Source organism: Dioscorea cayenensis, chromosome 5 (assembly GCF_009730915.1).
Source record: "Dioscorea cayenensis subsp. rotundata cultivar TDr96_F1 chromosome 5, TDr96_F1_v2_PseudoChromosome.rev07_lg8_w22 25.fasta, whole genome shotgun sequence".
Lineage (NCBI taxonomy): Eukaryota > Viridiplantae > Streptophyta > Magnoliopsida > Dioscoreales > Dioscoreaceae > Dioscorea > Dioscorea cayenensis.
The window spans coordinates 21,788,443-21,813,034 of record NC_052475.1 but is presented as its reverse complement, the minus strand read 5'-3'; the positions used below and the strand labels follow the sequence as shown (position 1 = coordinate 21,813,034).

The window sequence follows — 24,592 nt, the reverse complement described above, 5'->3', positions numbered from 1 at the left end:
CAACCCAATTGACAATTTCCCTCTTTTCTTCATGTTCAAAATGGGGGCATTATGGGAAGACTTGATTTCATCCTAAAATCCTCTGCTTCCACCCCTTCAATCATCAAACTTCTCCTTTTTTTATTAAAAAAAAAACCATTTTTTCTCTTTTTTATCCCTTCTCATTTATCCATTTTCATAATTTTCTATTTTAAAAAATTACATTACCTCAGTTCAAAGCAGGGGCATTGTGGGAAGACTAGTTTCATGATAGGATCCTCTGTTTCCACTTTTCAGCAATCAAACTGCTCCTTTTTGTTTCCCATTTTTATTTCTCTTTTTTATATTTATCTCATTCATCCACATCCATGAATTTTAAAAATCAAAGTAGTGCAGCTCAAATCAGGGTCATTGTGGGAATAGTTTCATAATAAAAATCCTCAATTCCCACCCTTTCAAACAGCTCCTATTTTTAAAATAATAATAATAATTTTCCTTTATTAAAATATTAAATTTATTCTCATATATCCATCTTTATAATTTGAAGATCTGATTAGCCCAGGTTAAAGCAAGGACATTATAGGAAGACTAGTTTCATGATAAAATTCCCACCCCTTTGGTCATCAACCAGCTCTTTTTACATAATTTCCTTTTTTTAAAATTTAAATATTATATTTGTTCTCATTTATCCATCTTCATAATTAAATAAATAAATAAATAAATAAATTTCAGGCTAGTCCAGTTTAAAGCAGGGGCATTATGGGAAGAATAGTTTCATGATAAAAATCCCCTGTTTCCACTTCTTGTCATCAAAACTGCTTCCTTTTTCCCATTCTTTCTCTTCAGTCTTCACTGCTCTCTCTCTCTCTCTCTCTCTCGTATCTCAACTCCATAGGAGGAGAAGGAGGAGGAGGAGGAGGAGGAGGAGGAGGTCCTCCATTATTGTTGCTAAAGGTTTTGTTTCCAAGAACCATCCATTCTCCAAAATCCAGTGCAAAGTCTCAGACAACAGCAAGAGCCAAAGTTCGTTGATGTTTGGCTCCAAAGCAGTCCATGAGATCCTGCTGAAACTTTCAATTGCTTACCATTTCGTAAACCATGATGAGGTCTCTGCAATCTCCGGTTGTTCCCTGATTTCAGCTGGTTTTTTTGGATTTCGTTGAAGTTTTCTTCAAGATCTGAAAGTTTTATCCCTTTGTTTTTCAAAGTAAAACGAGGATTTTTTTTTTTATGCTTGATTGAAAGCTTTGAATGTTTTTTTTTAATCAGATCTGTGCTTTTGATCTTCTAATCTTTTGCTCTGATTTCAATCTCTTTTGGGTTCTCAGATACCAGACTGTGAGCACTGAATGCATTCCACTGAGCATTGGCAAGAAGCCCTTGCTGAAAGCCTGCAAAGAAGACGACCTCGTTAGCAACAATGGCGGCGGCCGAGCCTTTGATCCCAAGCCTTTGAGAGCAAGCCAAGACCACCAGCATCAGCATGAGCCTCTACTCCCAGAACCGGAGAGATCTCCGGTCTCCGTGCCAAAGACTCAGAACGAGAGCAACGGCGACGTCTTGCTCCAGTGGGGGCGTAGGAAGAGAACTAGGCTCTCGCGGGCTGAGAGCCGACCTGCGCCGGAGGATGACCATGAGTCTGAGTCCTCACGCCCTCCGATCAAAGTTCGGCGAAGGTCAGCCGCCGGGTCGAATAGGTTAGGGGCTGCGGCGGCGATGCCTCCGCCACCACCGCCTCCGTCTTTTGGCCGTCTAAGGCCTTCTCCCCCTTCTCTTCTTCCTCACAGGTTCATTATCATATTCTCAGATCTTAAATTCAGCAATTTTATTTTGCTCATAACTACTTTTTATTATATAAAAAGAAGTAGAATGGATCTCAAAATCCCAGTTTTCTCTTGGTTTTTTATGCTTTGATCTTTCGATTAACTACTTTTTTACTTAAATTTATCATTTTTATGAAGCTCATGCATTCTTTTTCTTGAAGTGATTGCTTGAATTTTTCAGGTATCTCTTGATTATTGGGAAGATGTTGATAGAATAGATCTCAAAATCATCTCAAAATCCAGTTTTTCTCTTTGGTTTTTTGTGCTTGGATCTGAAAAACCATGAGTTTTTTCCCTTCTTTTTCTCTTGAATTTTATGCAATCCTAAGCCTTGTGGTTGTAATTTGACTCCTGCTCTCTACTTGAAGCAAAGAAATCCACTTTATTTTATTTTATTTTTTTTGCTTTGAATATTGAAAGCCTTTTGCTGCTTTGCTTTTTTTTTGCTTGTATGCTCATCAACCTTTTATCTTTTCTTTTTGGACATTCATAGGATTACTGATCATGCAAGCAGTTCATCAAGGCCAGAGAAGAGACCATCAGCACTGCAACAAGAGAAGAGTTCAAAGATGGCAATTGGTGACATCTCCTTGAATTCTGAAACCTCTTGTCCACCAAAATCAAACAGAGAAACTGTAGATATTGCTGGGGCAAGCACCACTACAACCAATGAATGGCCAAGAATTCTCATAGCTCTTTCTAGGAAGGAAAAGGAAGATGATTTCCTTGTTATGAAGGGCACCAAACTCCCCCAAAGACCCAAGAAAAGACCGAAAAACATAGAGAAAACTCTTCAGGTTTAACCTTCTTTACTTGTGAGTTTTTATCTGTTATTAGAGTGATGATTTGAGGATAAGAATTAACTTTGGATTTGCAGTATTGTTTCCCTGGACTCTGGCTTTCTGAGTTGACAAGAGGAAGGTATGAAGTCAGGGAAAGGAAATGTGTCAAAAAGGTAAAACAAACACACCACCAAACATACAAACATTGCTTCTAGTTTCAGAACTCTCAAAACAGCCAACAAATCTTTTTACTGTTCAAGTTTTCTATGCATATTAGTTGTTGATTAATCTAAGAAACAGAAAGGAGGCAAAGGTTTTCTTTTCTCCCCTTTTGCTTTAGCTTTTGTCTCATAAACTAATGATGAATATCAGGACAATTGCTTCCTTTGTGGTCCTCTTTAATTTTTTTTTTTATGATTAAACTTTAGTATTTTGTTTCAAGTACTATTTGAAAATTTGAATTAATTTTGTATGTTGGGTGTTGCAGAAGAAGAGAGGCCTGAAGGGGATGGAGAGTATGGACAGTGATTCTGAATAGCAAGACTCTGCAATTGCCAACACTTTCTATTGCTTGTCTCTTACTGTTTTTTTTTTTTTACCTTTTCTTTTCTTTTCTTCTCTTTCTTGATGCTGATGTGCCTAGTAAATTTAATTTTAAATTGGAGGATGGAGGAGTTGTTATGTTGCTTCCCTATCCTTCCTCTTGTGTTTAGTAAGACAATTTCTATGGAGGGGAAAGAGAAAGCTCTACCTGCTATTTTTTTTCCTCTCTCAGGAAAAAATTGTATTATTTGTGCCATTTTGGGGATTCTGTTCCCTATTATTATTATTATTATTATTATTATTATTAGCTATATATATATATTGTAGATATCTAGTCATCTAGATTGTTCACCTTACCAACTCTTGTCCCTTGCCAATGTCCACTTTGTCACACAAAAATAAATAAATATACAAATAATCTAGCAAATTGATATATTTTTTCATTTATGTAAGCAAAATGTAAGAGGAAAAAAAATCTTTGCATATTATTTCAAGAATAAATAATTAATTCTTATGAAAAAGTTAATTTTTATTGGCTTGTTCTGTTTACTTTGATTTTAAAGAGGAGCTATTTTTGTAATTTATGATTTTAAGAACTGATTAAAAACACTCATATATGTTATGGAAATTTAATGATTATCTATTTGATTATGTGAAAAATTAGAATAAAAATTACTTACTTTTCAAAAGATGTTTCCAATTACACATGAAATAATTAAAAAATCTATGTAATTTGTTAGCTTTGGAATTTTACATTTTTTCCCCACATTTATCAAAAAGGCTGAAAATTATAAAAAAATCTCCCCCATTAATGATTTTCCAATTTTTTTTTTTCAAAAGCCTTGTTTTTATATACCAATATGTACCAATTTCATAAATGGCACATTTTGTACAAGTAAACGAAAATTTTAAATAAAATTATTTATTATTTATTATTATACCTTAATGCAAAACTCTTTTTTTTGTTTTTGTTTTTTGAGAAAGTTAATGCAAAACTGTAAAAACGTTGTAATTTAGATTTTATTATTATTATTTTATAAAAAAGCGTATTTGCAATTAGAGAAAAACCCAGGGTTACATTGTGAAAAACTAAACATCATTTCAGTTCAGCTTGACGAAACCCTAGATTACCAAAACCCTTTATAATGCTCGGGGTCGCTTCTTCTGACCTTCCTGGATTTCGATCGGAGAGTTGTAATCCGTTCTCTTTATTTGATTGAATTTCTCTCTTTAATCATCCAAAAAAAATCCTCTTTTTTTCTCATCTGATTAAATCCTGCGGTTTGATTTTTGTCCTGCATTTTGCGGACATGTTTGTTCCTTTTATTCTATTGTTTGTCCTGATTTGTTGTTTATTGGCATCTAATCACTTGTGAATGTGAAACTTTGATGAGTTCCTTGCATAGTTTGTAGTGACCTTTCATTGTTTATAATGATCAATTGTTATTGTTTATGATCTGCTGTTGAATAGACTGTGTGCTGTAATTATTCTTGATTTTGTTGATTTTTCAGTATTTTGATCATGTATTCTTTGTTCAAAGGTGGATCTTTGAATAAAGAGAAGTCTTTTTCTTTGAGAAAGATGAGAAATTTAATGTCACCTTGTTGTTGCATATTGTGTTTTTTTGTTAGAAACTATTATTGTGTGGAGCTCATGCCATTGTTGGGTGTTTATATTTTTCTGAAGCTTAAAAATGGAATGAAGAGAGATGGAAATGGTATGTGGTAAAAAAATGTGGATAGATAATGTAAAAAAGAAATTTAAAGGTGGATCTTTAAATTTCTTTTTTACATGTATATTGTGTTTTTCTTTGAGAAAGATGAGAAATTTAATGTCACCTAGTTGCTGCATATTGTGTTTTTTTTTTTTGTTAGAAACTATTATTGTGTGAAGCTCATGCCATTGTTGTGAATTTTTTTACTGTTTATATTTTTTTGAAGCTTAAAAATGGAATGAAGAGAGATGGAAATGATATGTGGTAAAAAATGTAGATAGATAATGTAAAAAAACTCCCTTTTCTTTGGGCAGTATCTTATGTGTTTCTTGTAAAGTGTTTTATTGTAGAAGTTAAATGATTGTGAAATTTGTTCAATATAATTTCCAACATGGTTCAATTAAGGATATTGTCTTCATTGTTATGTATGTTTGGCCGGAAATGGATTCCTTTTCTATTCAATCATCCTTGAGCTTATAATTGATAAAACAGTATGTTTTTGTTGCATTTGAGGATTTCTGTTTCAGTTCCTCTGTAACTTATTTTTGTGGTAATTTTTGTTTTTTTACTTTTGTGACTAATGTCGGCGGGTATCCTTTTCTTGATGTTGTCTTTTCTCAACCATTATATATGCTTTGTCTCTTGTGTCTTACTTCTCATATACATTATTTTGTCTTCGGGTTTTGATATGAACAGTTACTTAATCATATCAATTTTATTTTATATTCATGTTTTGTTATGAACATTTACTTGATTATGCCAAATGTTTGAGCCGAACTTGCATTTGTATTCAAAAGAATTTTTATTATTCTGTTTGAAGATTTGTTAAACTGTTTGCCAATCAATTATCTACGATTTTGTGATTATGACAAAGGATATGATGGCTTAAAAGTAAAAGGTCTGAGCAGGAGAACATTGTTGGTGGTTATGAGATTAAGTTGGGAAAAAAAAAATAAAGGAAGAGGGCCCTTGCCCATGCTCAAGTTGTATCATTGTGGCTTTCGCAACCTCTTCAATAGCAAACTAAATCATGCTTTTGCATGATGATGGGTTGAAAATAAAAGGCGTGGGCTGCATTCTGAGTGTGAATGCTTGCCTAGAATTCTCCCAATATTCGCTTTCCAATTAGCATCTCATAACTACTACTTCTATGTTTTCTGCATTTGATCAAACCTTCAGTCTGATCTATTTAAAGTTTCTGCAAAATTTTCAATCTATCACCATTGCATAACAATATTTCCTCTGATTTGTTAACAGTGAGATTTGTTTGCTTTTTTAGAAACGATCATTCGGCAACGCTTATTGATCATCTGTTTTGTGTAATATTTAACTTCCAGATTATCTAACCATTCGGCGAAGCTTATTGATCATCCAGATTATCTAGATAATACTCCCCTGTTTTTTCTTTACATTTTTTGCATTGTACCTGCCATTTTCTTTGGTTTTTATTGTCAGGTGGATCATGGCTTGTGGGCTTTTGTAGATTGTGAAATCATTGTAAAAATGCTTTTAAAGCAATGTGTTTTGGAGAATTAGTTCTTCCTTGTTTATGATACAATCTGCTTTTCAGAATTAAAAGGTTTTCTTTTCATTGATATTTCATGAAAGTAATATAAGATGAATGCAGGTATTGTGTTTATGTTTGATGTATTCTTTTGTAAATGTGTTCTCTTTGACTGTTTTGCAAAATAGTTCAATCTTTTTACCCAAACATTTGTTTCCCAATTCATCTTAAGTAAAAAGCTACAAATTCATATCTTAAGAAAATAATCCATGACGGTGAAAACATGTAACATAAATATAAAAAAATAATAACAATTTCAACTATCGGGATAAAAAGCAAAGCATATGATACATTCTCTTAATTAGTCATATAAAAAAAAAAATACTTTGAATACTTTAATAAAATAAAAATAATAGATTTTAGAATACTTCAAGTATTCAACTAATTTTTTTTTTAATTCATTTCCATATTAAAAGTATTACTCTTTTTGCTGATTACAAAAAGTTGGTTAAAATTAGTTTGTTACCTATATTTTATAAAAAAAATTTGATTACTTTCTAAAACTATTTCTATTTAAAATACCACTAGTGGAGTATATAACTTAATGTTTAGTTGATTGCGGTTTATTGAAAATTATACAAATACATTAAATAAAAAAATAAATTAAAAAAAAAAAGAGTTTCAAAACGTATAAATAATAATAATATATATATGGGTTTAAAGCATTTATATAGGTATACAAATTATTATTTATTAGAAATATTTATTTACAATCATTAGATGATGTTCTGATAACTATTATTTATTTATATAGATACTGTATTGATTTATTATTTATAAATAATAATCACTATATAATACCATTATATATAATAAAGAGGAAAGAATGGGTCACCAGAGAAAGCAACGCTTTTCTCTTCCCTAAAACCCTCAAGAGAAGCTTCCCAAATAGCTTCATCAATCCATCTCCTCCGAACTCGGCTTCGGTGAGTTGCTTCTACTGATCGATCTGCTCTTCTTATCTGTTGTGTTTCCTTTCCGCACTGCTTATGAAACCCTAGATTTCGCTGTCTTCACTTTTGTCTTTGAGCTGTTTTCGTTGCTGGTTTTAGGGTTTAGGGTTTCTTTTTGTGCTTGCCGTGTTGTGTTTGTGAATCTGGATTGTGTGTATCAAAATGTTTGGCTGATTTCGAGTACTGCATGAACATGAAGTGATGATTTTAGTTCTATCTTATGACTATCAAAGAAGATCAATTTAATCCTAGAGCTAACTGCATTGATGCTTAAGAAATTAGTATCTAATCTCCTCTTGTACAAATTTTTGCATTTATGCCATGTATTATGGAAGAGAAGCAAGGATTTTGCTTGGCTTATGCTAATTTGTGTGTGAATAACTTTAATCTACACTGATTTGTGGGGTGTGTGTGTGTATGTGTGCGCGTGCGCAGAGGTATGTGCTCTCTTGATTGAGGCCTGGCATGAATAAATCATGTTTAAATCATTTAATGTTAAATTAAATTTTGTGCGTGTTATGTCACTTTTGTGGCTGGTTGTGTAAAAGGAAATGTGTGTGGCATGTTGGAGTCTCTTATTTGTTGGTTTTGGGCCTAATTGTTTGGAAGGAAATAGTGGCGGCGTGACAGAGCTGGAACTCTCATTTGTTGCCTTTGCATATATGTATTCTTTTTCTATTTTTTAACACTGTGAATTTGTTAATTTCCTGTTGATTGTGTGCTCTGTGTATATTGCTCTTACACTAGTTTTTATTTCAGAAGTTGTAATTGTTCTTATCATGTAACTGTTTACCAGACTCCCTTTGTTTTTGTGAAACTTGTAGTTTTGATGATTTGATCTGATTTTATTTACTTTGATATGTCTTATTCATCATGTGATGTGAATTTGGCAATTTCTTCCCATTTATAATCTTCACTATATGATACGTGGAATTTCCCTGTACTTCATTTCTTAATGCTTCTTCCACATGTAACTAGCACATGCTTGCTGAGACTCCCTATCATTATTTGTGGTCTTTTCTAGATGGTAACTCAGGCAGTGTCTGAGGCTATTGCTTTAACCGAGAAGAAGATGGACATGAGTTTAGGTATGTGTCTTGTTTTCTTTTTATTTTCCATTTGTAGTTTTAGTGGTTTACACAATGCTGCGACTTGAACTACTTGTCTCTTGATTGCAGATGACATTATTAAAATGTCGAAGAAAACTACTTCCAAAGCAAAAATACCTCCTAGAGCTTCTGTAAGTACCTTTTCTTTAAAAGTTTCTTTGTCTTTTCCCCTGCTCTATATTCAATACAGGTAACACTTCTTTGTTGTTATAGAACAAAAGCCAAGGGTTCCTGAATGGCCGTGGTCCCCAGGGTAATTTTAACCTCCATCGCTTCATGGACTCTAGATCATCTATTAGACAGGTAGGTTGGTGTCTTTGCTTGTTTGTCTGCTTAAAATTTGCAACATGGATCTATGTCATGTATCCTAAAGATCACTGTTTGTTACTTCTATTCTTAGGGTGTGCTTGCCAAAAGGAGGACTCACTTCCAAGGAAATCAGTTTCCCATCACTACTAATGTTGCAAACAGGGCAGCTGCTTATTCCACCAGCAACTGGATGGTTAATTGGAACAAGCCAAGGTATTTTTTCTTTCTTTTACATACCTGTATCTGGTAAACATGGTTTCTATCTTTTAATGATCAACATCCTACTCATGCATCAATCAAAAAATTTTTGTTTTGGAGGTATGTACATACAACTGAGATGTCTGAGCGGTATAAAATGTAATTGATTATAAGTTGGTGCATAACAAATGTACTGGATTGTTTTCAAACAATGCTTGGCGTGCTTTAATTGTCAAGCTGAAAAATTGCCTATCCAGCTCTTATTTGGATGACTTGCTTGTAATATGTTCAAGTTTTGAGGCATCTCTGATCTCAGTTAGGTGAAAAATTAGAGTTGCATAGTGATTTGGCTATCAGATGTTGTATATGCTAATTCTTAGAAGTTCAATAAGTGAGGTCCATCCCTGCTTCATTAATGACTTTGCTTTACATTGCATGCTGTTGTTGTGAGAGATTTTAATGTTTTCAAATTATTATGTTGGAAGGAAAAGTGTAGTATATCTGTTTGACTTTTGATGACTCCTCTGTTTGTTGTGAGGGAGCATAATGTTTATGATATATCTCACATGTCTGTTGACACCTGCATACCCAGATCCTGTACAATCAAAGAGTTTTCTCATCACTTTGTTGATTCTATTAGCACTGTGTTGCAATTACATTTTGAGTTTTGATGGATTCTGCTGTTTTCTATTGATCATTAGTAGTGCAACTGTCCGAATAACTATACAGTGAATTTGATATAACTAATCCTTCCATGGTTTCTATGGATTTGTTTTTTATATTTAATTGATAGTCAGTTGTAGTGTAAGTATGGGTGATTTTATCAGAGCCCAAGTCCTAAGTATTTCAGGAGATGTATAGTAACTCCATTTTGTTATGATTTATGCCAAGATGATGTTTATCAGATAAAACACTTGATGGCATGTGGTTTGTGATTTTATTGTGCTGCAGTTCAAAAGGCTGTGTGCTTGCCATTTTATAAACATGCTGGGTTGTATTATTGTGACTGGGAATCTTTGGTGCTAAGCAGTTATTCAGTTATTCAGGGTATCTTGGCATAATAGAACCTTCTTATATTTTTTATTGATGGAGGGTCATAACTTGGTTTATGATTGAGTACTATACTTGTAATATTGAGTTTTCATGTACTTATCTTTAAAAAATGGTTTGGAGACAGATAATCATTGAATCATTGATCACTAGTTTGCACTGAAGCCTTCATGAAGTTATGCTGTTCGGAATTATTTTATAGATTTCAAATTTTTTTGGATCTCTGTGGTTCGAATTATTTTTGTTTCTGGCTTTTATTCAGCGCAGCAGGCACTTCATTTAGGAGAAATGATGGTGAAAAAAGCTTTGCTGGAAAGGTAGTCCATTGTATTCCATTTGTTAAACATGTATGTAAAGAACACTGGAAGTGGATTAATTTATTTTTTCTGTTTTTAGGGGAAAAAAAATCACAAAATCTTTTTTGTTGTTGAAAGCATCAAATTTTGTTTAAGCTGCTTTAGTACGATACGGTTTGTAGCCATGATCTGATCATTTGATGGCATTGGCCAAGATCACATTGCTTATATTTATATATACATATTCTTGGTAAGAACCAGTGGACACACCCTTTTACCCATTTCTTTGTAGACTCCCTATAAATTGGCAACTGTGAAACACTAATGATACTTTGGTAATTTCTTAAAGCTTTTATTTCTATATGTATATGTTTGTGTTTTTCACCATCAATGAGCATTACACCACAATGATTCCTGAACACTTTCAATGGTTGAGTTGGGCTTGGTGTGTTGAAAATCGGCTAGGTTCGTTGTGGCTTTTGAATGATTATTTTTCATCTTTTATGTCAGTTAGCTTTACCTTTTACCTGTTTCTATGTAATTTCAGCATTATTATGAATAGGTTGCAAGTTTACATGTTATGCAAGCCTAAACCTACTTAAACACTTCTCTCGAATGTCATATAATTAGCAGCTGAAATTTTCTTCATTGTTCTTACTCTATACATGGAAAATGTCCATCCTGAATGATTCAATTTATTGTTTACATGAGATTCTTTGTAAATGCTTTCAAAATATATTTGTAGGATAAGATGCTGGTGCCTAAGCAGAAGCCTCAGACTTTAGATGCCCGATTCGCCAGCATCAAGGAACAGAGAATCAGGGCAATGACCCATCAGCAGCAGATGGTGCGTGGCAGCATTCTTCAGACTGTGGCTGCACAAAGACGCCGCACCCACCAGCAACAGCATGGTCGCGTGACAACCCAATATGGTAGAGCCAGCCGGCCGTTTGGCAAGTTCGCACGATGAATGTCTGATTCGCTCATGGTATGGTGCTCATAATGTTTTGCTTTTGATAAATGTCCATCATTTCTATGTTCTTGTAGAAATTCCGTAATTTGGAATTGCTAATGTTTCAGTCTTTGTTTGCCAAATGCGAAAATTCCCGAATTATTTAGGGTTCTCTTTTGTTGCCGTTATTGCATAATGTATATTTGTGCACTAGCTTGTTTCCAAGTCTTCAAGTATGAGTGTTGCTCCCTCTTTCAAAGATTTCATGCTGTAGTACAAAGCATTATATATTTTATCTTATTAAAGTATTTTAACCCGTATGGCCGGTACTAATATAATGAAGCAATCAAAATCATTCAACAGTAATCAGGGCTCTGAATTCAGTTTAACTTTCAAAACTTAAAGCCATGATTTGTCAGCTATCTGGAGCCAGCATAGCTTTTTTTACACTACACTTTAAGCAGCACACTTAGCAGGACAACTACAACAGCAAATAAGAAAGACATCATTGTAACTAGTAAGAGCCAAACAGCTCTACTCTTTATCTTGCTAGATCCTTCCTGCAAAGGGAATTCAGCAAGTTATTATTATCCATTCCCCGGCTTGAATATTAGCTACTACCATTGATATAAGCTTTCGGAATATCACACACTCTTGTCGGTCTTCGCAAACCTCCCGCGTACTCGCGGCTGACTATCTGCTAAAGCCTTCCTGCAAGCATACTGTAATAATACGAAAATTATATGATGTCGAAACTGTAGTACTCATCCAATCAACATTGCAGAAAAAATGCAGAAAGAAGCATTACATGGGATAAAATTTCAACAGTAAAAATTCTTATGCTGTTAGCAGCAAAGTGAAAAAAACAAAATTATTGACTTAAAATTATGCAGAACAATGTGAAATATTACCTTGATTTTCCTGCTGAAGTTTCTCTTGCTCTTCTTCTTCATGTATCTGCAAAGCTTTTGCTGCCGATCTTCGATCTTGTTATCAGTTTTGAGATGGCTGATGTTTACAGAAGAATGAACAATGCTTGTTGTACCAGGGCAGGACTTTTTTCTCCCAAGTGTCTATTCATATAACTAAAAATCAATAACATCCGACACAAATACGAAAATCTATACTCATGCATAAATTACATTCTTGTTCAGCAGAAAAATTTTCTGTGCAGTGAAATTATTATCTGAATGCAATTAAACATGTCAGAATTTTTTATTTTTATTTTTTAAAAAGGTAACAGTAAAAAGCAAAACTGACCTGAATATCTCCTTCACTATAAGCCCTCCTGATCCCGTATTCATCCCCAAGATCTAATCCTTGAAAATTTAGAAAATTTGGTCCCATATTGCAACTGTCAATCCAACCTGCAGATCTTCGACACTTAGAACTAACACTTTCCGGCAGTAATTCCCACGCGAACCAACTTTTCGGCCTGGACAACTTGATTTTTCTCCATTTGTATTGAAACTAAATTGACATCTGATAACACAGAAACTGAACCTTTAAATGAATCATTTTCTAGTAGTTCTTTACTGTCACAGAATACGACGTTGAGTAGTTCATTCTCTAATGGTTTTATGTCGACATTTTTATCAGTCTCCGCGGTTAAGAGATCTTCTTCATTACAGGACAACATTGAAATGGCAGCTGTCATGGGGTCAAGAGCAAATGCTAGTTCTTGTGTTGCATGCTTTGGTGACTTGAATAAATCTTCTCCTAAAAGATCATATTCTGGTGGTATTATGGTTTCAGCAAAATTTCCCTGCAAATACAAGAAGTGAGTTAACTAATGAGGATTTAATTTCAAGAAGTCAGGTAGGAACACAAAGAAACAGTGTGAATTATTTCCAAGAAGGCTCATACTGATTTAAAGATTGATGAAATTGCATGGAAATTGTTTGAACATATGAACAAGATTGAAGAGTAACTGTGGAACAGCAGTAAGTGTATCAAATCTCATGATCATATACAGACAGAAGAGGTTTAATAAGTTGTACATTTTCAATGCCATGTATCACAAGCAACACATTTTCCATTATTATTAATCAACATCCATGGAATGTTTGCTTGAATGATTAGCCAGTTATTTAGTATCCACTTAATTAACAAGAGAATTTACCCTTTTGCCAACATTTTTCCATAAGAACTCTGCAACTTCAGAAAGAGCAATTTTGTTTTAATTATTGATACTTATACTTAAATTGGAGTTTGCAAAGGTTTTTAATGAGAATTTCATTAATTAAAAATAGAAAAAGTTATGGTCTAAAAAGTTTGGATCAATGATAACCATAATAATCATATAAGTCTTGTCACAAAAATTCAGACAATCTTTCTAGAGAGTATTTTAAACTCATCTCAGATGCAAAATATAATTTTATGATTTCTCTTAATTGTCATTCTTTCACTAAAAACTTTGAAATTAAAATCCATTATTTGGAATTAATTTTCTCAAATCACAAAAGGATAGTAATTTTTTTTTTTATGGCAAAAACACAAACATACTAGGGAGAGAATTTGTGTCAATAGACTAAGAGATTATTGGTAAGTCAAAGAATTCAATTTTTTTTTTTTACCTTATATTTTTTTAAATATTCAAGATAGCTTTTGTAATTTACCTTTTTGTTCGTTATGGTCTTTGAATATTTAAAATAGTCCTTGTACTTTTTTTTTCTGTTCATTTTGTGGTCAGAGCTCTCTCAAAAGATGCAATATAGTGATAGTTTAATATATCACTTAAAAAAAATACTAATATTCCAAAATTTGGTTAGCTTAATAGATATTTCTTCTTTTTTGCTGATGTTGACATGCCATTTCATAAATTACTTAATCACAAAAATTAAGAAGAAAATAAACTTCCCATCTAAACCTTTTAAAAAAAAAAATTTTAAATAAATATATTTGGTAATATACTTGTGTGGGCCATCAACCCTTAAAAAAAAAAAGAAAAAAAAAGGGTAGTTGTGTCATTTCAATCTCATCAACAAATCTGCACCTTCCGAGCCAAAGAAACTGCTCAAATTGGTGCCATTTTCAGCAAATCAGAGTAGCCAAAAAGCTAAGAACGAGAAGGGCAATTTAGTCATTTCAACTCATCTAAGCAAAATTACAAGCAATTTCCATTCCGAATTTACCAATTAAATATGCTTCTTCTCATTTTCATTTTGAACCCCTAAATTTTTTTTTTTAAAAAAAATTGCATTTTTAATAAATCAAACAACAAAATAAGAGAATCAAAAAAGAAGAAGAATTTAAGAAGAAGAAGAAAAAAAGGATTAATATATGATTACCCAGAGTGGAGCAGTGAAGCGGTGGAGCAGCTCGTCGCCGGGGAGAGGGATGTGGTGGTGGTGGTGGTGCGGCACCGCCGGAGAATCTTGAAAGAAACCGGGAGAGAAAGGGAGTGCATACATGGTTGTTAATGAAGTACGCTACCTAGCTAGCTCATCTCTCCAAAGCTAACAAGTGTGTTTGTCTATATAGCTCTCACTTACTAGTCACTGCTACGTCATGGGATCACTTCAAATGTAACTCCAAAATAAAAGTACATGATGCCAAAATAAAGAGATAAATGGGGTCTTGGTTTTTTTAATTTATATATATATTGTATATATATATTCTCATATATTGTATATATAGTTATGACGGCTCAAGATTACTAATTTAAATTTTATTTTAACAGATGGCTATGTAGGATGTGTGTTAATCTATTTTTATTTAGTATTAGGATTGGTCATTATTTATCGTAAATAAATATATCTTAAATTTGTAAAAATAATTAAAAAAAACTCAGAAGTAAAAATAAGTAAATAAACAACGAATGGCAGAAATAAATAAAAAACTCTTTACTAAGTCGGATCATTGTGCTAAAATGAAGCAATATAGTGTAATAGTGGTATTGTAAAAACTTTTATTGGGTTCAGATGAGTCCTCTGTCGGAGATAGTGTATTTATACTCTATAAGTTTGTATGATAGGAAAGAGGTTTCAAATCACTTATAGTGTACTTTAGAAATTATTAAGCCACCGTATATTTCCATACATGTTTTGTCTTTACATAGTACTAATCGCTTTCATAAAAAATATAAAAAATTATTAAAAAAAACTATTTACTCATAACCTTCATTGATTTTGGGGAAAAAACTATTTTTGAATTAAATTATTAAAAAATTAGAGAGAAAAAAAAGAATTTCAAAAAGTTAATTGGGAAATATATATAGTGAATTAAGTATTACACTAATATATATATTAATTCACTATTTTAAATTTAAAAAAATTATTCAAAATTATATAATATTTTTTTAAGTCGCTAACTAATTTGTTTTTTAAGAGCTGCGACCTACGGCTTTACACCAAATCAGTGGGTGTTTTTTATATACACAAAATGTGATTCAAGTTTCTATCATTTAAAACAAATTAGATTATGTAAATATTAATTTACTATATAAATAATAATTAAATCAACTCCAAAATTTTAAGAATTTAAATTTATTATTAAAAATTTTTTGATGCCTTAAAATTAATGATGATCCTCTTTAATAGGATCACCCTTGAGCTGGCCCTGATATGATGTTTCATTTTTGTTTTTTCAGATGTGGATAAATTAATTTTTAGTAAGTGCAACTCCTCTATTTTTAAATAATTACTTGTTCAGATAAATTTTTTACCCTTTCCAATGATATATAATTGAACACATATTTTGTCCGAAATAAAATCGGGAAAATCAATAAATCATTATTGTGTAGTGAAAAATACTTTAAAAAGATTATCTTATTATAAGTATATAAATTAAAAAATTTCTTTTTAATAATGATCTTTTGATTTATTGGTATTTGGATCTTCTATGAATGAGTGAGATCACGAGTTCAACTATAAATATATATATATAATAAAAATAAGAAGCCCACACATAACACGACACATGGCTGGTTTATATTTTTCAAGAGGAAAAAAAGAATCATTCCTTGTCTTATGCTTTATTTTCACTAACTACAATTTTAATAATAATATTGTGCACTTAATCTAGATCTCTATAATACTCTTTTTTTTCATTCATATAATAATTATGGTCCTATCATGACATAAAACAACTTGCTTTGCAATTGATTTGAGAAACGCCGTCCGTACAAGTCCCATCAGAAATAACCTATTTCAGCCTAAAACAAGCATTTTCAGTTTAATGAAGGAAAACTTGATCACTTCCTCCATTTTCATCCCTAATTTAACAAATTAATTAAATAAAAAATAATAATAACAAGACAAACCAGATATATCAAGTGGGAGTTTCAAGTGAATGGCTCTTTGACTCGTTGGCTCTTTGTACTTCATTTTCCTTAATCAATATGAAAGCACTGAAATCAACTTGTCCCATTCATCATTAATTCTCTGATTTATTAGCTTACACTAGTTGTAAGTTAAAACTCTTGAGTGTCATTGTCTTGTTAGATTATTTGATGGAACTTGGAATCCAACTTAGATCTCTTCTTCAAGAATGACAAGTTTCATTGATGTGGACTTTGAACTGATTAAAGTTTTATGAAAAGACATACTTTATTATGTAGTAAAGATATTTTCAAGATTACTATAATTGGCTACCTAGTGTTTAGGGTCTCCGTGAGTTCAACACAATTTAACCCAACAAAATTAAAAAAAAAAAACATTAAAAATTTACAAATAAATAAATAAATAAACATCTCTTTTTTTAATAAAATAAATTGTTACATAATTGATTTTTTTTTTGCAATAATTCAAATTTTATGTATTTTCTCTATTTTCACAAAAAGAAATTTCCTAAATTTTTGTTTGAAAAAGGGGACTATATATCCTCATTTTTTCTATTTTATTTTAGAATTTTAAGTAATTATATGAGGTCATTCATGTTCACTTGTGTATAAACTATTTTTACTAGAGTTTGTTTTAAGTAAGACACCTGGTTTTGTCAATTATAATTATTGCATTTATTTAATTATTTTTTTGTTCTTTTAATCATGTTGTTTTGATGGCAACATTTTTTTAGTGCAAGAAGGGTTGTTGGAAAGGGACAGAGAGAACATAACAAAGTTTCAAGGGAATCATATTTTCAAGCTAATTAGGCCAATTTATTTGTATAATTTTGTTAATAAAAAATTATTAAAAAATAAAATAAAATAAATCAATTCAATATCTTGTGAAAAATGGTTACACATGTTCATTTGCATAAACTGCCATCTCTCATGAAAGATAATAATGAATGTTTTGCCATTTTGGTCTTCTCTAAAATGCCATTTGAATTGTGATGTTGCAATAGTTGACAAGTGGGACACAGTGAAAATGAAGGATTTGTCATTTGTCATTTTTCTTTTTTTCTTTTTTTTTATTTTTAAAAATGAAATGATGCCCAATTAAATATGAGAGAATATTACTCACTTATGTAGAAGCATATTTTGTTTATACTAAGTTGCTTATTATATATATATATATATATATATGGATTTAATTATCTAACATTCAGGTACATTATCATGACTCTTTCTTTTCGCTTGTCGATATGGTATTGGTGTTAAATTAATTATAATATTTGAGAGAGGAAATGAAAAATTAAACTCTTCTTCTATAAGGGTAGAGTGGTAATTTACTGACATGAACTTTGTTTTTTTTTATTTGTTTAAGAACTATTTAGTAATTTAATTAATATATAAAAGTGATAATTTTTTTATTAATTTAAAGTATGTTTATGATTTTATTTCTCTGATTAAAATGAAGACCATTTTTTTTTAAATTAAATAACTTAGACAAATGATTAACTGGGAGATCTATGTAGCCCTTGATAAGTTCAGGAAGTCATTGCTTGTTTAGATAGAAAGCATCCTTTTTAATTTGATTTCTTTTCTGAGATAAACCACTTAAATGGTAACTAATAAAAAATATCAGTTTAAATAAATACATACTATTTATTAGATCAAATTTAAAATAATAACCAAAGATATACTACTTGTTAACTAAATCTAAGATAGTAAAGCATCCAATATATATATATATATATTGACTAAATATTACTTTATTAAAAATTTAAACTAAAATTATCTCCATTAAAAAAGTTTAAAAAATTATATCATCATGTAATAAGAGAATTAATATTTTACTTTTTAAAGATAAAATTCTTGTCAGCTTGACCAAGTATTATATAACAACAATAATAATAATAATGGTGTAGGTGAATTAATCTTGTAAACTTAATATCTATCCAAATGAGATGTAGGAGTTTTAATTAACTACTTAATTAAAAAAATAATTAAAAAAAGGCCAAAACAAAACAAAACAAAACAAAATATTCGAATAGCTTTAAATTTCAAAAGCACATGATTTCATTAACTAAATCACGTGAGCAAATAATATATTATTTTAGGTGATCAAATATGGGCAAATAAAATATTTTGGATATACATATAATAATAATTTTTAATTGAACGGAATCAATGTTGAATCAATAAACAAGATTTATATATAAATGTGGGTCTCACTTGGCCAGCTTCGTTACGGTCTACTAGTCTTAAATAAGGAGTTATAAATTAATTTTTAATTTATTTATATATTTTTTTTTTTGAATAATAAACGACAAGCGCCCTTTTTTATGAATATAAACAGTACTAAACAGTACTGAAACCCGGATGTACAGTATATGTACATTATGAGAATAGTATAGGAATCCCGGATGAATAATATATGAACAGTATATGGGAACAGTACTGTTGGGGAGAGATTTGAACCCATGACCTCCCCCTTATTTATATTTTTAAGTGATCGTAGATTCATAAGAGGGCACCAAACTTTGTCATAAAAATCTATAATTAAAAATAAAATAAAATAAATTAATAAATTAATTTTATTAATCTCATAAACCAATAAATACAAGAACTTTATTAAAATTACTAATACTTTGAACCCTATTTTTTTTAAAAAAAATTCTCTTTCTCTACATGACAATCTAGTTTTTGCCAATTTGTTGATTGAAAAGCACAATTAAATATATCTCCTATAACTGGCTAACCTTGATTCCTAAGTTTGTATCTTGGAAAATTTTTAAATCTCAAATTGTGATTTCTTTTTTTTTTACAGTCATGAGCTTGATCTCATTGGACTTTAATATTTAAAGATTTTAACGTTAATTATTCATGAAAGTTTTCAAGCCTTTTAACTGTAGAGCTCTTTAGATCTTTAACTTGTTTTTGAGTTGAAACTTTAGAATTATATTTATCATTTTTAATTTTTAAGGTTATCAAGTCATGACTCTTCCATCCTTTTGACTTTTAACATATATCTACATCATCCCATCATAATTAACTCATTCACATCATTGGTTCACTAACTTGATTGTTTTGACTTTATTATTTATGACCTTACATCTGTTAAATTATGAGAGATCTTTGTTATGATATGAAGAGACCCTTTATGAATTTATAAATTGTTACATGGGTTAATTTTCTTTACTATAGAGTCATTTTTTCATTGCATGGGTGTGGGCTCTTTTTGTTATCTCATACAATGTTTTTCTTTCTTCATTGTTTAAGAAGCTTTTCTTTTTTTGTTGTTTAAAAAAAGTCTCCTCTCTTTATTGTCGGAGAGCACTTCTCCTTTTCATCTTTGAAAACGATCCATTCTCTTTATTTGTTGAAAAAGCCTTAAGAACTTTTCATTTTTACAAGTTAAAGATGTCTCTCTTTTTCTTTGTTTGGGGAATTCCTTTTATTTACCATTTGAAGGTTCTTAGCATCATTTTCTCAACTATGGGTGTCAAGTGTTAGTAATAGGAGACCATACACTATACTAGTTATCCTTTTGAGTGTCATTGCATTTAATCACTATTGGTGTTAAATGTCAATTTTGAACTACAGTAATCACCCCAATAACTTCAAACTTCAAAGAGCAGTTTGGTTCCCAAAATCTTACATTGCTCGTATTCCTAGGTTATGTTAACAAAAATATGTGTAATTTTTGTTTAGTTGATAAGCCAAGAATGTACCAAAAATGTATCATTACCATGTTTGGTTAGCTGAGAAATCTTATATTATCAATTATTGGTTTATCAAAATACCCTTACCTAATACATATCAAATATCTCAAAGTTCATAACATTGTTTATCGTATATATTATATAAATCTACAAACTTGCATTCAATGATAAGTTTCTTATATCATAACTAGAGCTAGTTGTTCTCTATTAAAATCAAGTTAATTAGAATTAAAATAAAAGATAGTATATATATATATATATATATTATATTTTGAATAAGCAGTTAATGTATAACAAAAATAGAAGTTAATGTAACACCCTATACCGACTACCATATACCACATATTATGCTGTTATTATTAACGATACGTACACATGGTGGGGTGTGTTGATTATTATAAAAGTATTCTTATACTACATCATGTTCAAACAGGGTTTGGACTTAATCCGTTTGGAGACGAATCAAGTTGCCTACATATCCTCATAATGGTGAGATCGAGAATCAAAGCCCAACGTTGTTCTTACACTTCAAGGGATATTTGACCCCAATAACTCAAGTGTGAAATAATAGCTAATCATTTTGCTAACATATATAGTGTGCATAGATTAAACCTCAAGTGCCTTTGCTAAGCAGTATATATATGTGCACATATCATAAAATACATCTTATGTGTTTCATTCTTATATGTTGCTAATCAGATTATCACATATAGAGGAGAAGATATTATCACATCACTACATCAGTGTACACAAATTTGGAATTCATGTGCCCCATGCCAGTGATACAAAGATACATATTAGCATAGAGTCTTATTATGCTTATAAGTACTGTGGCATGCCCAAACTACATACACTCTGCATATCTGCATATATATCTTGTATCCATATACAAACATATATATATATATATATATAACACATTACAGATGAACACCAATCACCCATATATATAGACATATACACATCTATATATACATATTCACATATACATATATAGCTTGACATATATACGCATCTACACAGCTATGTAAACTTATATACATGTATATATATACACCTACACACATATATTCACACATATATGAATATACATGTACACACACTCACACATATATAAAGAGATAATATATACACGCATTCACGTACGTGTACAATTTGCGCAAATAGATCACGTATATAAATTCATAAGGATCTAAATATATGCATACACATATACATATGCTTGTCATATATGCATATACATGCACTGCATGCACACATACACATAGACATTCACATGGGGCACAAATACATATAGACATGTCACATGTACATATATATACATATACAAGTACGTACACATCCACATGTATATATATACATATATAAATTATACTCATTTAAACTACCCAAAACCTCACATAATACACAAAGAATGGGCAGATATATCAAATGAACATTTAAACTCCAATCCGTATTTTTCAACAAGGATAGATCCAACTCGGTATTATAAGAACAAAAGCTCCAAAACCCTACCTCAGCCTCCTCCTTCATGCCTCCGAGCTCCCTTTCTTCCCCCGTTCCTCTCCTTTCTCTCCTTTTTTTTTGTACAACTTCATCTTCTTCTTGTTCTTCTTCTTGTTCTTCTTCATCCCCCTTTTTTTCCCCTCCTTTTAGTTCTTTTGTTTTTTTTTTAATCCTATCTTAAGGATGCAATTATGACACCCTTTTCCTTGTTCAACCCGTGTGATGGCCTTTAAGTTTATTATTTATTTTTTCAAATTTTCTTTTAGTCCTCCATAAGACAAATGTTTGCAAATTGTCCATTGAAATTCATGAACGGTCCCCTATGGGACAGATTTAGGATGTGACAGTTAATCTCTGTAAATGTTAAGAGGTAATGGTGAGCCACTTGAAGAAAGTAGTCAGGCATTACATTGGACTCATAGCATTATTGTAACTTCATATGCTATCCTCATCAACCTTTCTGATTATCAAAGGTGATGGTGAAACTGGTTTTAAAAAATCCAATATTATTGACCTCACAATAGGTCTTTAACTTAATGTACATGCTCTTGTTCAACCCTTTAAATGCCATGAGGCAATTGTGAGACTCTTTAGAAAAGAGTAGTCAAACATTGTGGTAATATCAAAATAAATTTTTGTCTTCCAAGAATTGTCTTCACCAACCCTTGAATATAAAGAGACAATAGTAAAACTCTCTCAAAAAAAGTAGCTAGTCAAACAATGTATTAACCCCAAAATAGGTTTTTAATTTCGCATATTATTTTCATCAATCGGTGTGAATGTCATAAAGCAATAGTGAGATTTTCTTAAAGAGATTATTCGAACAATTACTTTGACTCTATAACAAGTCTGTCATATGTCTCGACCTTAAGTATGTGGTAATCACCATAACAACAAGGAATGGGTCCCATAACACGGCGCTAGCTCCATATCCGGCCGCCATAAGACTCAACATAAATTTAGTATCACAATTCTACTAAAAAAAGGAGACAAATTCAACAATAAAAGCATATGAGGGTTTCTTTACACTAGGGACCCTAAATACAGGAAAACATTAAAAAAAATACAAGTCTTGATGGCAATTTGGCACCATCAACTAGCTATTAATTCAATAATGTTCCAATATAAGTATAATCAAAGATATTGCAGATATAATATAGCCCCGAAAACTTAGATAGTTGGTCTTGAAAGCATGCATAATATAACACATTGCAATAAATGAAGATGCTGACATTTAAAAAAAAAAAAATTAAGTCCTCCCATAGAATTTTTGACACATAATATTGCATGTAACTTGTCCATATAGTGTTGATCTTATGAAATATCCACTCTTACATAAAACAAGAGAATACCTTGTCTTTAGCATGATTCATGTGATCGAAAGAATCTCTTTAATTATCTTGACAATTGGTTTTCCCTTTTAGCTTTGTTCTTGAACCCTCATCTTTTTTTCTTTTTCTTTTTAACACTAATTGAAGCTTCACAAGAATATAATTCACATTGCATAATTAAACTCTCCATATTTCATTTTTAATTTATATATACATCAATTTAGTGTATTTTATTACTTTCTTCTACCTATTTTTTCACTTCCTAATATTTTTGGAGAAATAAGCAATCCTAAATTATTGTAATGCACAGTGCGATAATGAAAATATACCTCAAACATTCATTTTGTCACGCCCCGAACCTGGAGCATTGACAAACGGCCGCGTACCTACAAGGTCGTGACCAAGTAGGCACGCAAGGCCTCAAAACATGTCTCACACTGGATAACACAACCTTTAACAAAAGACATTAACTTTCAAAACAACATAGAGGCACAATGCCCAAAATATGACAAAAACAAATAACAAGTGTCTCATATGACTTTAAACATAAGACAAAAGTTCTAAGTCCATAACAAGGGAAGATTATTAACTTGAAATATAACTAGGCAGGGACTTGCTCAACGACCCCACTAAGTTGTCCACCACCCAACCCTACTCCTGATCTGAAAGAGAGAGAGAACAACTTAATGAGCTTGAGAGCCCAGTAAGCAACCACTAAAAATATCGGGATCACAAAAATGTTCAATAATTTCTAAAAACATACAAAATGTAACAAAGCGGAATAAATAACAAAGTGAAATTTAGAAATCGGAAATAAATCATAATAGATTTATTTTACCAAAATAACAAGCTAGCATATATGTCCCCCAAACAACTAATGCCAAAACAAAATATCATAACTCATTTATTTAAACTCGGTGACCCGAGTCGGATTTCGGAACTCATAGGTTTACCCTCGGTGACCCAAGCAAGAATATCTGAAGCCGTTATTCTTCACCGACGGAACGGTGCAAAACTATAGTTTTTATATCAGAAATACGTGTCGACACGGTCAGTGTTTAACCCCCAGTGACAGGGTTATTGCACAGTTAATTGGGGACTACGAGTTTCTATAACAAAAATATGTCGGTATGTCCAAAATTATTGTCAACACAAAAATACTAAAATTCGGTGATCCCGTTTTTCTAACAAAAATTAATCCAATTATATCAAATAATCAACTATCACCTAACATAATAAAAAAAATTATTTAAATCTGAAAATAGCATTAAAACAATTATAGCATTTCTCAGCACTTCTTAAATGCAAATGTTCAGAAATTAAACAAATAAAATAATTCCAAAAAAAAACACAATACAGCCTGAATCCGGGTTTAAGCCCATCATAATTACAAAAATAAATAATTAATATAAAAAATTTTATAAAAGCTCACGGGAGTCAGAACATATGTTATTATAAATCTAATAAAATAAATAAATAAATGCTCACAAAAGT

General features: G+C 31.2%; 2 protein-coding genes and 1 pseudogene across 4 annotated transcripts; 2 read left to right on the top strand and 1 right to left on the bottom strand.

The window, feature by feature from the left end:
- The first annotated feature begins 790 nt into the window (after window positions 1-790).
- On the top strand, window positions 791-3,239 carry LOC120262453. 2 transcript variants are annotated; one of them, XM_039270560.1, is made up of 5 exons: window positions 791-1,085; window positions 1,308-1,676; window positions 2,296-2,599; window positions 2,680-2,757; window positions 3,072-3,239. In XM_039270560.1, exons 1-5 carry the CDS (start codon window positions 1,078-1,080, stop codon window positions 3,120-3,122), a joined length of 810 nt encoding a protein of 269 aa, XP_039126494.1. In that variant the 5' UTR covers window positions 791-1,077; the 3' UTR covers window positions 3,123-3,239. The 2 variants fall into 2 exon arrangements, with proteins under 2 accessions (XP_039126494.1, XP_039126493.1); XM_039270559.1 differs by having other exon boundaries at window positions 792-1,085; window positions 1,308-1,766.
- Window positions 3,240-7,197: 3,958 nt separating this feature from the next.
- On the top strand, window positions 7,198-11,539 carry LOC120261579. Of its 2 annotated transcripts, none has more exons than XM_039269519.1 (7): window positions 7,198-7,332; window positions 8,384-8,447; window positions 8,538-8,599; window positions 8,682-8,771; window positions 8,869-8,990; window positions 10,288-10,342; window positions 11,067-11,539. In XM_039269519.1, the coding sequence occupies exons 2-7, from the start codon at window positions 8,384-8,386 to the stop codon at window positions 11,289-11,291; spliced, it is 618 nt and encodes a 205-aa protein (XP_039125453.1). In that variant the 5' UTR covers window positions 7,198-7,332; the 3' UTR covers window positions 11,292-11,539. The 2 variants fall into 2 exon arrangements, with proteins under 2 accessions (XP_039125453.1, XP_039125452.1); XM_039269518.1 differs by having other exon boundaries at window positions 10,288-10,372.
- Window positions 11,540-11,628: 89 nt separating this feature from the next.
- Window positions 11,629-14,749, bottom strand: LOC120261581 (annotated as a pseudogene).
- Between the last annotated feature and the right edge of the window lie 9,843 nt (window positions 14,750-24,592).

Bases quoted from the DNA above. Each gene is read 5' to 3' on its own strand.
- LOC120262453 (XM_039270559.1), top strand. The intron at 1,767-2,295 runs GTTCATTATCAT...GGACATTCATAG, and splicing joins CCTTCTCTTCTTCCTCACAG to GATTACTGATCATGCAAGCA. The intron at 2,600-2,679 runs GTTTAACCTTCT...TTGGATTTGCAG, and splicing joins ACATAGAGAAAACTCTTCAG to TATTGTTTCCCTGGACTCTG.
- LOC120261579 (XM_039269518.1), top strand. From the start codon at position 8,384: ATGGTAACTCAGGCAGTGTCTGAGGCTATTGCTTTAACCGAGAAGAAG. The intron at 8,600-8,681 runs GTAAGTACCTTT...TTGTTGTTATAG, and splicing joins AAATACCTCCTAGAGCTTCT to AACAAAAGCCAAGGGTTCCT. The intron at 8,772-8,868 runs GTAGGTTGGTGT...TTCTATTCTTAG, and splicing joins CTAGATCATCTATTAGACAG to GGTGTGCTTGCCAAAAGGAG.